Source organism: Passer montanus, unplaced genomic scaffold, assembly GCF_014805655.1.
Source record: "Passer montanus isolate IOZ18808 unplaced genomic scaffold, ASM1480565v1 scaffold57, whole genome shotgun sequence".
Lineage (NCBI taxonomy): Eukaryota > Metazoa > Chordata > Aves > Passeriformes > Passeridae > Passer > Passer montanus.
Window position 1 is genome coordinate 3,209,413 of NW_024370705.1, and position 14,759 is coordinate 3,224,171.

Genomic DNA, 14,759 nt, shown 5'->3' on the forward strand with positions numbered 1-14,759 from the left:
GGAACGGCGGCGCACTCCGCTCAATGTAAAACCATTTTTTAATTCTAAATCACTTTCACAACAGTGAAAATTAGTGAGGAGGAACGGTAACGCACTAGCCGAGCCGTCCGGGCCGTGTGCGGTCGGGTTACATACAAAAGCACACCAGGGAAAGGGGAAACGAAGCGTTAACACTTTTAGACTATTTCATCCTTGAATTGCCGGAAAATAAGAGCTCTCAGTCATGCTTCTGCAGCCTTCTCTAAATCCATTATTTTTCTCACTCCTAGATGGAAATCCCCGCCCCCGATCCATTAAAATTCTGGGGTTTAAAATGTATTACTTAAATATATTTCAGTACCTCTTGAATCTATTGCAGTCACTCTCTGTCCTCTTTATGGGATAAAGGCTTCAAAGGGCTACCCTTCTTCTCCCTGCATAACCTCTCAGCATCGAATTTCTCTGTACAAAAGGAGAAGGAATCCACCCCTCACTGACACATGAACCTTCCCTTCCCATCAGCAGGTGGTGCTGACTGGCAGGAGAGGAACCCAAAGCCAGGACACTGCAGGACAACCAAACAAACAGCCTGTCCCCCTGGGAAGGGCCCCAGTTACCAAGTTACACACTTGAGAAGAACCCTGTGCCGAAGTTCAGCTACTCAGAAGTGCCACACAACAAAAGCTGAAGCACCACCTCAACTATAAATAGTTGAGCAATATATTCTGTCAGATTATCATCGAGTCAGGGATAAATCTGACATGACAAAAAACACTGCAGAAGCTTTGCAACATTCTACTTGCCAGATGGAATTTTGGAGGTAGGCAAGTTAAACTTCAGTCATACTCTGTCTTGACACTAAAAGGAAACAGTTTATAATTACATAAATAAACTTCTATAACAATTAATTAAAGGTGTTCTGCCCAGGAAACTCTGCCATATGCTAAAAAATCCCAAGCTATTGAAACAAAGTTTCTATTAATTGATTTGCTTTTCAGTTTTTCTGTCTACTGCCAGGGAAGTCACAACATTCATCTTGCAGGAAATCATTATGACTATGAGCAACCGGAATAAAAAAAAAATAAATCTAAAAACAGAGGAAAAAAAATGGAATTGCCTAGTCAGAGAAATATGAACTGTTCATCTTGCTAGGGAATCTCTCATACCTGTTTTGAAGGAATCTACACAAATACATCAGGAGTACTCTTTAAAGCTGAATACCCAACAGGATTCCAAAGCGGCTGCAGATTGCTCACCTTCTGAAATATCCCCTCAGCACATTAATGGTTGTGGTCTCCTCCAGCACTTCAAATTAAAATCTTTGGTAGATTTTAGCTGCAGAGACTCTTGTGCTGTAGCTGCTCTGCTGTGGCACGGGAGAAGGTCTGTGTGCACCTGCAGAGAGGTGTTCCAAATGTTCCCTACTGAGTGCGTGCTGGCAAAGGCAGGATCTCAGGTCTCCTCCTGTGTACCTTTACAGTATGACAAGTTTTACCTCAAAACTCACATAAAGATGCCTTTTGTTCCTCTCCCCAAACAAGCTGATCTCAGGCCTGTAATAGGATTTTATCTGGAGTACATGAGCTTGTGTAGAAAGTCTCAGAGCCCTGGGAAAGATCAATGTGGCTACAGTGGCGAGGTGTGAGGGGATTATCCAGGAGTGCGGCACAGGCGCTGCAGGGCCGGGGAAGACAACACTGCTTGTCAGTGAGGAGCTGGCCGGGCCGGCCGCCCCACCTGGCTCCACAGCCACAGAATCTTCCAGTGTCTGGCTCCAGCATGCTCAGGCTTTAAAAAATTGCAGCATAAGTTTGTATCCCTTCTTCTAACAGCCATCAGGACCATCAGGAAGGGGAAATAACAGACGGAAAAAAAACCGGAACCGGTCTCCAGACCTGGTGCTGTTTGCACCACGTGCTGTGCCCCAGAGAGTCTCAGCATGCTGCAGGTGATTTCCTGGAGAAGGTCAGATGTTGATGGAGACATTAAATAACATCTGCAGCTCTGGCAGATCCATCATGGTTGCAAAGCAGGAGATACTGGTCACACTGGAGAGTTTCCTTACCTGCCCAGTCTGTGTTGGGATAACTGTATCCCACAGACCTGGTGTCACTGATTGGCACAGGATTTCAAAGCAGCACTCCTTTCGGAGTGCAGCTCAATGCTAGGCCCATGGTTTGTGGCAGGAACCTGTTGTACAAGATATCTGAGCTGAAATACACTTTTAAACCAATGTTTTAATTACCAACTCTGGTGCAAAATGTGAGATTCCTCATTGTGCTGTGGTACCACCAATTCCTGAAGGCCATAGGTAGCTACGGAACCAGACACCAAGAGGTTTAAAATGGGATGGGGATGCAGTTTGTAACTGTTTCAGTGGCCTTGTTGGTCATGAATATATAGAATAATGGAAAAGACTTATGCAATCAACAGCCAGAACATTATCACCAGTGCCACAAACAGGAAGAGGCGGGAAAGGAACTGCTCATCCACATATTGAGGAGTCCCTGGAACAGCTGGAAAACAGGAAGTAAAAAAACAAACAACAGTTCAGCTCCTTCCTCTTCTCTGGGATTGTGTATATTCTGAATATAGTACATTCATACATTGAAAAATATGCATAGAATCTGCTTGGGGAGAAAGTTGCTACTTCCTACCCTCAGCCTGGCTGGCTGCATGGGGAGATCAGAAGGAAGAAAAGTAACTTGAAGCAGGACTCCTTAGTTCAGTCCCACCCCCAGCAGATTTTCAGGGGACACTGAACTATAGTTAATTTGACCCAAGGACAGCAGAGGACCATGACAATGCTAGTGTGATGTGAGAATGAGTTTGTTCCTCATAATTCCTGTGCCATATGACACGGTGGAAGATTTGCCAGGCATAACCTTTCACAAAATAAGTTCAGAAAACCCTGGGCAGTAGGTGTTCTTGTTCAAAAGAGATTCAGTTTGTCCACAGTGAAGATGGGGAGGAGGTTCTCTAGGGATTACTTCATTGTTAGAGAGCAAGGTCACCCCTTGGAGAAACCCAACTGTTTCTGTTAATCAAAAATGTGAAGCAATTTCAGTGGAAAGTTACTTCTTGTAGAATACAGATGAGTGTCTCAGAGATAAATTTCTGAAAAATTAACGATCTTTGCATTCATAATTTTGTGGTACAGAGCACAGTTTAAATTCTTCCTTCTCATCATTCAGGAAATGTTCCTTTCCTGCTGTTTTTAAAATCTGTGTCTCCTTCATACACCCCTAGAGACTCCTTTTCATTATTTTTAGAAAGTCTAGTCCAATTTGTCTCATTTTTCAGGAAAAGTCTGCTGGTGTACCAGAGGAGACATCTGAATTAGAGGAGAGTAGTGTCCAGTGCCACTGTTTCTCTGCAGTCACTGGTCTCCCAGGAGGGCCTTCAGCAAATAATGTGGAAGTGAGAAACTTGCTTCTTTTATAAGTCTGTGTACAAAACAGCCACAGACCACGTTCTCTAGAGTGTTTTTGCCCTCATTTTGTGGTTCTACTGACAACACAGGTTACTGTTCAGAATGTTCTGCCATCTGGCAGGTTATTTCAGAGTTTGTAAATGTCTGTGATAGGGCAGGAGGAGGATCCACGGTACCTGGAGGAGGTCGCCCATCGTTTATGTTGAAGGCTGTGGCAAATATACCAAAGGGAAACGCCCCAATTCCAAAGGACATCTGGAAGCCACCATCACCAAACCCAAAGCCCTGGAATCCCTGCAGAGAACAAAGCACAGAAGACAAAAAAAGGTACCAATCACTTCGAGCCTATTTCAGAGTACTTTGTGGAAGTGCAGACATTCCCTCTCACTGGCTTCCCCACGGCTGAATAGGGCCACGCTGTCTGGCAACTTTCAGTCTGACACACTTTTGTAGATATCCCCTTAGCTCTCCTGGGTTTAAAATGTTTCAGCCAGCAGCAAATTCGCCAAGCAACCCAAAGGCTTGAGAAAATGAAAACTAGCAACTGCAGTTCTTGCTTGAGGGCCACAAATTAGGACAGTGTTTCTCAACTGTAACCTTTCTCAAAGTAGAAAGTATCTGCCAATGTATCAAAATCAACAGAACAAATTGTACTTAGAATGTCTTAACAATGTATCATCTGTTAACAGCTGTTAGCCATAAAAGAAAAGTACTGAAGAAAATAACCTAAATTGATTTTTGTCATACACGTGTATCAGTTAAACACTCAGTGAAATTAATAATTGCCAGTGGGATGCATAGAGCATTTCAAGGAAAACCACAAAAAAATTTACATGGGGACTTAAGGTGGCAAAATCACCTAGGGCAGGAATGCAAGATATAAGGAAAGGAGGAAAAAAGGAAGTTACAAAGCAGTAACACTGACCCCATGGGATCCAGACTAAAATACCACATCCAGTCAAAAGGTAAGTGTTCTGAATTGAGATGAATCCTGCCCTGCAGAAGCAGTGTGCTGTTTGAGAGCTGTGTGTGAATCTAGGGGCTTGTGTCATGCCTAAACACCGTGGAGAGCCCACAGTTCTGTAATCCAGCTATCTGTCCTCTCACCTCAGGATTAAAACAGTGATACCAGTTCTGAAAGACCCTCTGCTTTATCACCACCAACAACGGAAGGACAAAGATGATTTTACTTATATAATAAAAGCCAAATGTTTCTTGGTTGAGCCTTGCTTTGAGGAGTTGGTTTTTTGACCATACTCTTCTCAAGCATTCTGCCACTAACTCTGAGGGCCAGCAAAGCTCTCTGTGGCAGGTACAGAATCTGAAGAGAACAGCAGCACTACTGCCCTGCCTTCACATCCCATCCCTGTGATGGCTCACGTAAGCTACAGGAGCTGATTTAATAAGGCAGCAATGCTCTAGAGAAAGAGAACAGCTGAGCTCCCAATACATTCAGTACAGAAATGCACCTTAATCACACCCTGCAGAGCTGTTTGCTTGAAGCACGAGGGAGACAATCCTCTCCAAGGACCCCAGGCAGAGTTACATGGAAATGTGCCATTGTTTCATCAGGTCATGCTTGCTGCCATCGTGCTGAAGAACACTGGGGTCTGTCCTACTGCCCACTCCCACGTCTGCTTCATCTGTGCCAGCTGCTGGCTACATCCACCCCATGTCATCTCCTCAACAAAACCACAGATCCCTCTTCAAATCACGTATCCTACAGATACTGACTTTCTCTTGCTTGTAATGCCATGTACAGTAACATCCCATGGAAACGAGAGAAGCAGGTGTCAGTGTCAAAAATCTAAATTAATAAGTGGATTAATTAATGACACGTATAGAAATACACTTGCACAAAGAATTTTCAAAGCAAAGTGCTCCTTGTATTTAAACGTGGAGAACAATCAAGTATGAAAAGCTTTTCCAGTGATAGCACACTGAGCTGTGTTCATGCAGCATGATCCAAGCTGGGCTGTTCTCTGGGATGCCAAAGGGTGCCACAGCAATGGAGCTCTGTGCCACACCACAGCTATCAATGATTCATGAACAACCAGCTGGGGAAGAGCAGGATGGGTAAGCTGCAGGATCCTCATGCAGGTTCTCTCACACACATTGTGTCCTCCAGGATGAATAAATCAATACCATCAATATCACTAGCAATAAAAACTAAACTGCTCAAGCTTGTTTGATCACTTACCCCTCTGTTCTCTGGTTCAGGTCTCTGTCCTTGGGGTCGTGGTGGAGTTTTCTCTCTGCAGGAAGTTGTGAAATTAGCTCAAGTGCAAGGGCATGTGACAGTAGGATCTGCAGTGACTGGCTAATAATGCAGAATCACCATAAAGCACAGCCTCCTGGGGCCATCCAGCAGGGCTGGAGCAGTGTGTGAGAGAGGCAACCATGCAGCTTTGGACCTCCAGCAGCATGTAACACTGCACTTCTGAATAACAAATACCCATTGCAAAGGCTAAAAACTGAGCACATGAACATTTAATAGAAGCTTCTTTGGTCAGATCATTGCAACTTGCCACTTGTAACTGATTAACACTTGATTCAAATTAAAATGGATTGCCAGTAGAACAAGAACTGTGCAAACCCAGTCTCTGAAAAAGCCAGAAATATCAGATGTCTTTTGACAAAGTATTTAAATGTGTGCAAACCCAGGCTCTGAAAAAGCCAGAAATATTTGGCAGAAATATCAGATGTCTTTTGACAAAGTATTTAAAATTGTGAATCCAGCATTTTAACAGCTTAATCTTAGGACCCTAAACTGAAGTTTCATCTTTAATTTTCAAATGAAAACAGTTGCATTTAGGTTTCTTACCTGGGGTCCTGCTGCCCAGTGCTACCTCTTCCATACAGAGGAATAACTTTATCTCGACTGATTCCTGCTTTGCATACAGGACACACTTGTCTGTTTGGCCTCGTCTCCAGCCACTAAAAGAAAGGAAATTATAAGAAAACTGCTAAAAGACCACAAAAATAACTATGCAAACCTCATTTGCAGCCAGGCAGAAAGACTTTAGGAATTTCTCACAAAGTTCTGGAGCAAAACATTTGAGTGAGTGCCAAGTACTCCCCAAAGTGGAGTTGGCACTTTGGCTGCTGTCCTGGTGGGAACAACTTGCTGATGTGTACACATTCAGATCTGCACTTCTAACATAAGAAATAGAGACTATGAGCAGTCCTGCAAAGGCCAGGGGCTAGTGCAGATAGCCCTCCTGTCATCCACCTTCTCTCTAATGGTACCACAATGTAAAACACTATGTATGCAAAGAGAAATACACTCAGCACTTAAACCTGCAAACTAAACCCTGCAAGCTCCAGTAATTGCAGCAAAACTGCAATTATGCAGGGTTTCAGAAACTCAGAAGTGGAGGTAAGTGGAACAGAATCTAAGTTTTCTTGTTGCTCCAAGAGCAGATTGTAAGCTGTTGCACATTAAGCTGCATGAGCAGGTTGTGACTGCCCTGGAGAGAAAAGCACATTTGAAAAGAAGGGGATACTCCAGAGAACCAAGGGCTTTATTGAGCAACTGGAGGTGATGAAAGACAAAGTAAAAGAAAACCTGTCTTACCTGGTGTAAACAAGGCCAGCTGTGAGCATTCGCAGGACAATTTGTTCACAGAGCAGAAAAAGAGAGGAAAATGGAATTAGTTACTGAACTCTATATGACAAATGTACAGAGTACAGGGATAGTGCAGCTTGGTGACAACAGAATCCTGGAATCCAGCTGGGCCAGTTCTGCAGCCTCCCATTAAAATCATTTCTGCAAACACAGCCCATGACTGATCTCCACTGGTTTTTTTTTCAGGTTACACAATCTAAATTCCTAATGTGGTTCTGTGCATCTCCCACTCCTGGGTCCTCATCCAGACCAAAGGCCCAGACAGAGGCTGCATTAATCTTAGGGTTTATTGTACAAATTTTCTCTTCTGTTACCATGAAAAGCTATCCCAGAGCCAAGATGCAAATGACCAAGATGTCAGTAACGAGACTTTAGAATCTTACAAATTAAGGTGAAACATCAGCCACATTCACAGAATCATGGAATAACTAAGGCTGGATGTTCCTCAGGTAGCCTCTAGTCCAACCTGATGCTCAGAGCAGGGTCAGCTATTGAGATCAGACTCAGTTGCTCAGGGCAGAGAAATTCCCATTAAACAGATTAAATTGCTATGGCAAATTAAAAAAAGGTCAAAGACAAACAAGCTACAAGATAAAACTGCTAAACAGCCATCTGCTTTCAAAATGGTCTCACATAACACCATTCAGACAAGACACCTGGTACTTTTAAGGTTCCATTATTCCAAATCCTTTTGTGCAATAATTTAATGTTATTTTATCTTAACACACTCTAAGCCAGTGATTTTCCATCTCCCCAAATAAAATCCCATATTTTCAGATGTTATGTATATTTACACAGGAGAAAAACATTTTCAGGCTTTTTTTGTTAAAGATTTAGCCCACTGTGTAAAATAAACTCCACCCTACCCCCCCACTGGCCATGTCAAGCCTTAAATTCTTCACATTCAAGAAAGGGTATATTCAAACCAAGTTACCCACATCAGAAATTGTGCACATATACCTGTGCTGTACATTATTTCCAAATCAAGTTAAAGAACTAAAAAGTTTCTAACACAAATGAAATATTATGGGAAAAGAGAAATTGTCCATATGTAAAAGCTTATTGCCTATTTTTTTTTTCTCTTTTATGGTTACAAAGGAAGAAAAGAGGAAGCTTGGAGGAGAAACTACAATTTGGCCTGCAGAACCCAGATTCATATCCAGGTTTAGGTATGCAGAGGTCAGAAAGGAATTTAGGTCTAAAGAACATAGCTGTGCTAGGCCAGACAGCACAAATAAAATAACACACATAAGCAAACAGTATCAATGAGCACTGAACTGTCTGTGTGGGGCTGCTTGCTTGTTTGCCTTTACACAATAATCCAGCAGCACAGGGAGTTTAGGACACAGGAAACCCACTCCCTGGAATACAAGCAAAGAAAAACAGCTGAGGAGCAAACCCAAGCTCTCCTAAACCAAACCCACAGTCCCTCCTCCAGAATTACAGACATCCCAGGTTTTTATGGCATCAGGTAGATGGTGTTCTGGCTGGTGTGTGGGGCTGCAGCACTCACCAAAAGAGGTGCCCACACAAGCTGATAACTGCATCCTTGGCAGTGTCTAAACAGATGTTGCATTCAAAAGTGTTGTCCTGATTAGTGGTGTCCCCAGAGCCATTACTGCTGCTGCTGCCACTGGTCCCTCCAGTACTGGAGCTCTTTGTTGATGCAGAAGTTGTGGGTCCTTTGCTTGCCATCCTCAAGGACTGCCCAAACAAGGTCAAGACAATTTTCCTCTTGGACTCCTAGCTGTGAAAAAGGGAAAAAACCAAACAAACCTAAACAATTATTGGCATTATGAACATGGCATTCTGGCCCCATTCCAAACTGGTAGTGATTTATCTAAGAAGCTCTTGAATCCTGTTGTTGTTGGTTTTAGTTTAACGTAGCCAAAGGGGATCTTTTTTTAGAGACTAAGCTACTTTACAGTCCCTTAGTATGACCTGGCTGATGTGTGACCTGTATTTTACTGCTACTGATAAGCATCCACAGCCAAAACAACCCCTCTGTATTTTCTCATAAATGCCATTTGCTGTAAGGAGAATGAGCTCACCTAGTCATACATGCTCTTCCAAAATTCAACACAACTTATAACAGAGCGCAGTCAGGAGCAGAATTTAATCATGAAGTAATTCACAGTTTGAACAGACTGACAATGCAGAGTTTTAAGTTCAATGTTGATTAGTTTGGAATATTAATGACAAAAATGGCAAGCAAAGGTGGCTTAGAACTTGAATTCTCTCCTGAGCAGTACATAGCTGCTATCACAGCAGTGTTGATAATCAAACATTCCTAGTACTTTCAAAGTATTAAACATTTCTAATCTAGTAGTAAGGTAGCAATGCAGAAGTACTAAAAATTTTACCTTAATGTGCTCGAATTTTACTTCCATGCTTTTGCCTCTCATTAACATAATCATATTTACCAAAGAACAGCATTTATTTTATTTCAGTAGCAACAACCTCTACAATGTAACTCCTTGATATGTACATTCCACAGTACCTAAAAATTTGAGACTCAGCACAAGGCATCTGCACTTCTAGAAACACTTTTACCAGTACAAGATTTGCAATCCAAGAACTAAGAGAGTTTCAGTAGCTACAGAAATTAGTTCATTAAAATTAAAATGTTTAAAATATTTCACCATTCTTTTCATGAACCTCTAACATCACGTTGAAGCTGCAGGAACAGGAATACTTAGATAAAGCTGTGAGAAACAACCAGGTGATTCAGATTATCTGAACTTTTTGCAAGTGTACAAACATTTTCAAAGGGCAAGCTGAATTTTTCAGAAGGTAATTTCTTTTCCAACTTACCCCCAAGCACTACAGGCTTTCCTTAGTGTAGCCTCTTTGTAGCAGAGCTGCAGCTCAGGTGCAGGGCAGCAAACTAAAGCCTCAGGATGTCCAGCTGTTATTGCCAACAGCTTTTTTCCTACAATACAATCCCACTGCACAGTCAGGAAAGCATCACCCTGGCCTCGTGAATTATTGCAGCAAAGACTCAGTTACAGCAGGTGAAATCTATCTCTGCAGAGCTTTTTCACTCCGTTACATCATTTTGCACCGTGTCCCAGAAGGGCAGATTTGTAGCCACAGATGCTGCACTTCAACATACGCTGCTTTCAGGAGTGCTGACTCTGAGCATTTCACACCACGGCTCCATTTACACTCAGTTCATTGCACAAAATTAAAATCTGTGTTAGAGCAAGGCAGATGGAAATGCTGCCAACCCACAAACTGTATGCCAAAGACTCTTGGATTTTTCACACATCCTTACAACCAGAATCTTCAGCCTGTCTTGCTCAGTAGTTCAAGTGAAAACTTATCAACTTGGACCTATATATATTAATATAAAAATTGAGAAAACCTCCTTAAAACTAAGGAGTTCAACACACTGTAAAAAATACTGCATCCCTTTAGAGAATGGTCACAAGAAACATTGGCATATAACACAAGGAAAGGAAGTGTACAAGAGGCAAATAAATAAATTCTGAGTCCCTAATACCAATGTGGGAAAAAGGTTCCTTTTTCCAAATTAAATTCTGTATATTAACACAATGAATCTAAAGACTTGTCAAAAAGATAAAATCCGTATCTCCACAAAAACTTACTGAAAACCCCTCAGTTTTAGTAAGTACAACAAATAAATAAAACGTTATGAAGAAGGATGACAAAGAAATCCAGAGAAATATCAGTAATGATATGGAATAAAGATGGCTGAGACAGAAGAAAGATTAAAATGACATAATGCAACAGGCACTGAATCTCCTTTCCTAGAACAGGGTCATTCCTTAATCTCTGCTGGGGATCCTCTCCTAAGTATTTGTTCATTGGCTGATGGGGCCCAGTGACCTGTTAGGATATAACCAATTTAAAATGTCAAAACCATAGCAAAACACAACAGTAAAAATAATAAAAGCCTTCTCAAACATTTGCTCTTGTCCCTGGAATATCCCAGTTTAACAGAACTGGTCTGTAAGAAGTGCTGCTGGGCTCTGTACATCTGCACATATACAAAGAAGTAAACATGAAACAGCTTCCAGTGGCTAAATTTACATTTGAAAATCATATATTGCGTGGCTTGTGAGTGTACTCTGAATCCTAAAGCAGGAATTCAACTGCAAATGGAACTTGTTCTGAGTGCAGAATGAGCTCAAAATTGAACAGTCACTCAAACTTAAACTGAGACAAAACTCTCTAGGGGAAAAAAAGCTAACAAACTATATATAAATCACAAACTAAAATAATCAACAAATAACACAACAGGCCAAACCCCATTTTCAACTTGCTTCAGGGTTTGGGAGGAAGACTGTGAGCACACTGGCACAGAATATGACTTCTGGGGTTAAGTAAATACAATTGAGGGATGCCAGTCAAGGTTTGCTACAAACTTGACCTTCAGATCAGGTCTCCAATCTACCCTGGAGGCATGATGAGCAACAAACAAAACAAGGGAAAGGATATAAAAATCAGCTGATACCTAACTGCAGGCATTCAGAGATCTTGTCTTTTTCTTACTTCTTTGCTCTCTACATATTCACAGGAAAACAGAATCTCTGTTTCATAAAATCCACCTAGATCAGCTGTTTATTTCCTTCCAACCACAATCCCTGTGTTATATCCCAACAGGCTGTTCTGAAAACGACTGACGTTTACTACACCCAAGAATCAAGAGTGGCAGCAGATGAACAGTTAAGAAACAAGGAACTCATCTGCAGGTAGGCTTCCTAAATAAACACAGAAACCTGGTGGAGCATGAAGACATGGAAGTGGAGGTACCTGGGAGGGTGGAACTCCAAAAGAGCTGAAAGTGAGGTGACAGCAGAGAGCACAGGAGGGCCAGGACAGGAGAAAGTGCAGGGGACTGGGGGTGTCCATGTGCTGGGGACAGATCTCACCAACAGCCAGTAAGAAAGAAATCTCCCTCTAATATTTCAAAAACTTCATCTGTAAATCTACTGTACACCAGGAAAGCATGAGCTGAGTGGCTACTGTCAAAGATCACACTTCTGAGCAAATGACTGCTTTTGCCAAAGTACACTGCCCAACCCTCAAAACACAGCAAAAACACTTCAGGACAGGCTAGAGGAGTTTTCACCCTAAGTTAAGGTACACAAAAAAAACTTGTGGAAGCAGCAGGTAAACACTAATTCAACCTGGGAAAGGCAAAGAGGGAATATAAATTAGAAACTAATTTCACCTATACAAAACAGTCCCAGAATACATGTTCACAGCATGACATGAGGATGTCTCAAGTACTTAATTTTTTCCAGGAACAATGAGAAAAAGTTCTGGTGAGGATACAGAAGTCTGGCTAGTTTATTAACAAAACCCAAAGTTTGTTCCTCTTTGCCATAACAATGATATAAAAAGAGCAGCACTGTTGGATGTCAATTCCACAGGAAAGACCCTTTTCCATATTTCTTTCCTAATGAATTTTATTTTAGCCATGATTACTGAAATTTAAATAATCCAAATCTAGTTTGTTTATGAAACAAGTTCTGATTTAGTTCCTAAACCTTTTGCAGATTAAATCAAAAAGAAGATTTGTCAGTGTATTTTTCTTATCCCTAAGGTAATGTCATTTTATGATGCTTAAAATTTTTTACAAAAGGAATATTCACATTCAAAAAGTGACTATAAATCTAAAGCTAATACTGAGAGTTTATATAAATATGCCCACTCATAAGTTTAACAACAGTCTGATACTTAACACATCACAATTGCCTGGCTTCAAGTACAACCAGGTAACCTTAGCTGAAAACTGCTGACAGTGCCTAGAAGAAAGTGCACTGACTTCCTGACAGTCATTTTAGATATTTTTAACAGACACATGACTGTCCTGTTGTTAATCATTAAATACATATTTATGTCTCACTACCTTTTACTCTTTTCTGTCCCCCAAACATGTTACATTTTAACTCCTTGGAAGCACTTCTTGAGTTCATCTTTCCACTTCCTGTAACCTGTGCAGCATTGGGCACCCTCTTAATATCACCACAAAGTGGTCCCAAAACATGAATTTGTGCGATTACTTGCTCTTGCAAGAGCAGCCATTTGCCTTCCAGCCCAAGCTGGCCTCGTTTCATGAGCTGGGATTCTGCAATGCACATCTGTGTTACACTCTGTGCTGCCAGGGCCCAGCTGAAGGGTGCTCCTGGAACGCTCAGGAGTCCAGGGACCTTGTCAATGCAAACAGCAAAACCCTCCGCTGACTGAAGGTATAAATCTAAAGCTACTACTGAGAGTTTATATAAATATGCCCACTCATAAGTTTAACAACAGTCTGATACTTAACACATCACAATTGCCTGGCTTCAAGTACAACCAGGTAACCTTAGCTGAAAACTGCTGACAGTGCCTAGAAGAAAGTGCACTGACTTCCTGACAGTCATTTTAGATATTTTTAACAGACACATGACTGTCCTGTTGTTAATCATTAAATACATATTTATGTCTCACTACCTTTTACTCTTTTCTGTCCCCCAAACATGTTACATTTTAACTCCTTGGAAGCACTTCTTGAGTTCATCTTTCCACTTCCTGTAACCTGTGCAGCATTGGGCACCCTCTTAATATCACCACAAAGTGGTCCCAAAACATGAATTTGTGCGATTACTTGCTCTTGCAAGAGCAGCCATTTGCCTTCCAGCCCAAGCTGGCCTCGTTTCAACACTTCTTGAGTTCATCTTTCCACTTCCTTAACCTGTACAGCACTGGGCACCCTCTTCTTAATATCACCACAAAGTGGTCCCAAAACATGAATTTGTGCGATTACTTGCTCTTGCAAGAGCAGCCATTTGCCTTCCAGCCCAAGCTGGCCTCGTTTCATGAGCTGGGATTCTGCAATGCACATCTGTGTTACACTCTGTGCTGCCAGGGCCCAGCTGAAGGGTGCTCCTGGAACGCTCAGGAGTCCAGGGACCTTGTCAATGCAAACAGCAAAACCCTCCGCTGACTGAAGGAATTGATCTTTTTATCTGTTCCATAAAGGTTTAATACGGACTTCAAGAAAAATCTTGCAACAAAGATTTTATCCTCTTAACCTCACAAAGTCCAAAGGAGAACAAAAAAAAAAAAAAAAAACAGGAAAGGAAATAAACATTTGTGTGCATTTCAGTGAGCTCCGAGCAAGTAAAATTGACATTTTAGCAGAGTTAAGAGCAGCTCTCCAGCAAGTTCTCCTATCAGGACAGGAACGCTCAGGATCCACGCACCTTGTCAATGCAAACAGCAAAACCCTCCGCTGACTGAAGGAATTGATCTTTTTATCTGTTCCATAAAGGTTTAATACGGACTTCAAGAAAAATCTTGCAACAAAGATTTTATCCTCTTAACCTCACAAAGTCCAAAGGAGAACAAAAAAAAAAAAAAAAAAACAGGAATATAACTAGTTGGGTAATGCTGCCCCATGGTTTTCCTGGTTTGCAGTGAGACAGGCTTGCCTGGCTAACCCAGGGTAGCAGCAAAACGTAAAAATATCAAATATAACAACAGATATTACGTACAACAGACGTGATTTAAGAAAAAACGGGTGTTAATATCTGAGCAATTCTCAAAATACAGCCAATGTCATGCAGCAGCAGCTGCCGCCTCGCGACACACCCGGAGCCAGCGCCGGGGGCAGCGGTCCGGCCGCACGGCGCACAGCGGGCACCTGCGGGCCCGCAAACCGGGCCAAGCCCGGCCGGGCCGCGGCTGGGGCCGCCGGGCGCTCCG

General features: G+C 42.0%; 1 protein-coding gene across 2 annotated transcripts in view; it reads right to left on the reverse strand.

Moving 5' to 3' along the window:
- Positions 1–20: 20 nt before the first annotated feature.
- Positions 21–14,759, reverse strand: part of RNF185 (ring finger protein 185) — a 15,868-nt gene continuing 1,129 nt past the window's right edge. Inside the window, exons 2-7 of one of the 2 annotated variants that reach the window (XM_039725866.1) lie at positions 8,554–8,787; positions 6,990–7,008; positions 6,237–6,349; positions 5,613–5,667; positions 3,589–3,706; positions 21–2,495 (exon numbers count right to left, since the gene is read on the reverse strand). In XM_039725866.1, the coding sequence (XP_039581800.1) occupies positions 2,398–2,495; positions 3,589–3,706; positions 5,613–5,667; positions 6,237–6,349; positions 6,990–7,008; positions 8,554–8,735 (585 nt within the window). In that variant the 5' untranslated portion in view covers positions 8,736–8,787 and the 3' untranslated portion in view covers positions 21–2,397. Of the gene's footprint in view, positions 2,496–3,588; positions 3,707–5,612; positions 5,668–6,236; positions 6,350–6,989; positions 7,009–8,553; positions 8,789–14,759 lie in introns of those variants that run through there. The other variant, XM_039725868.1, reaches the window with a different exon arrangement.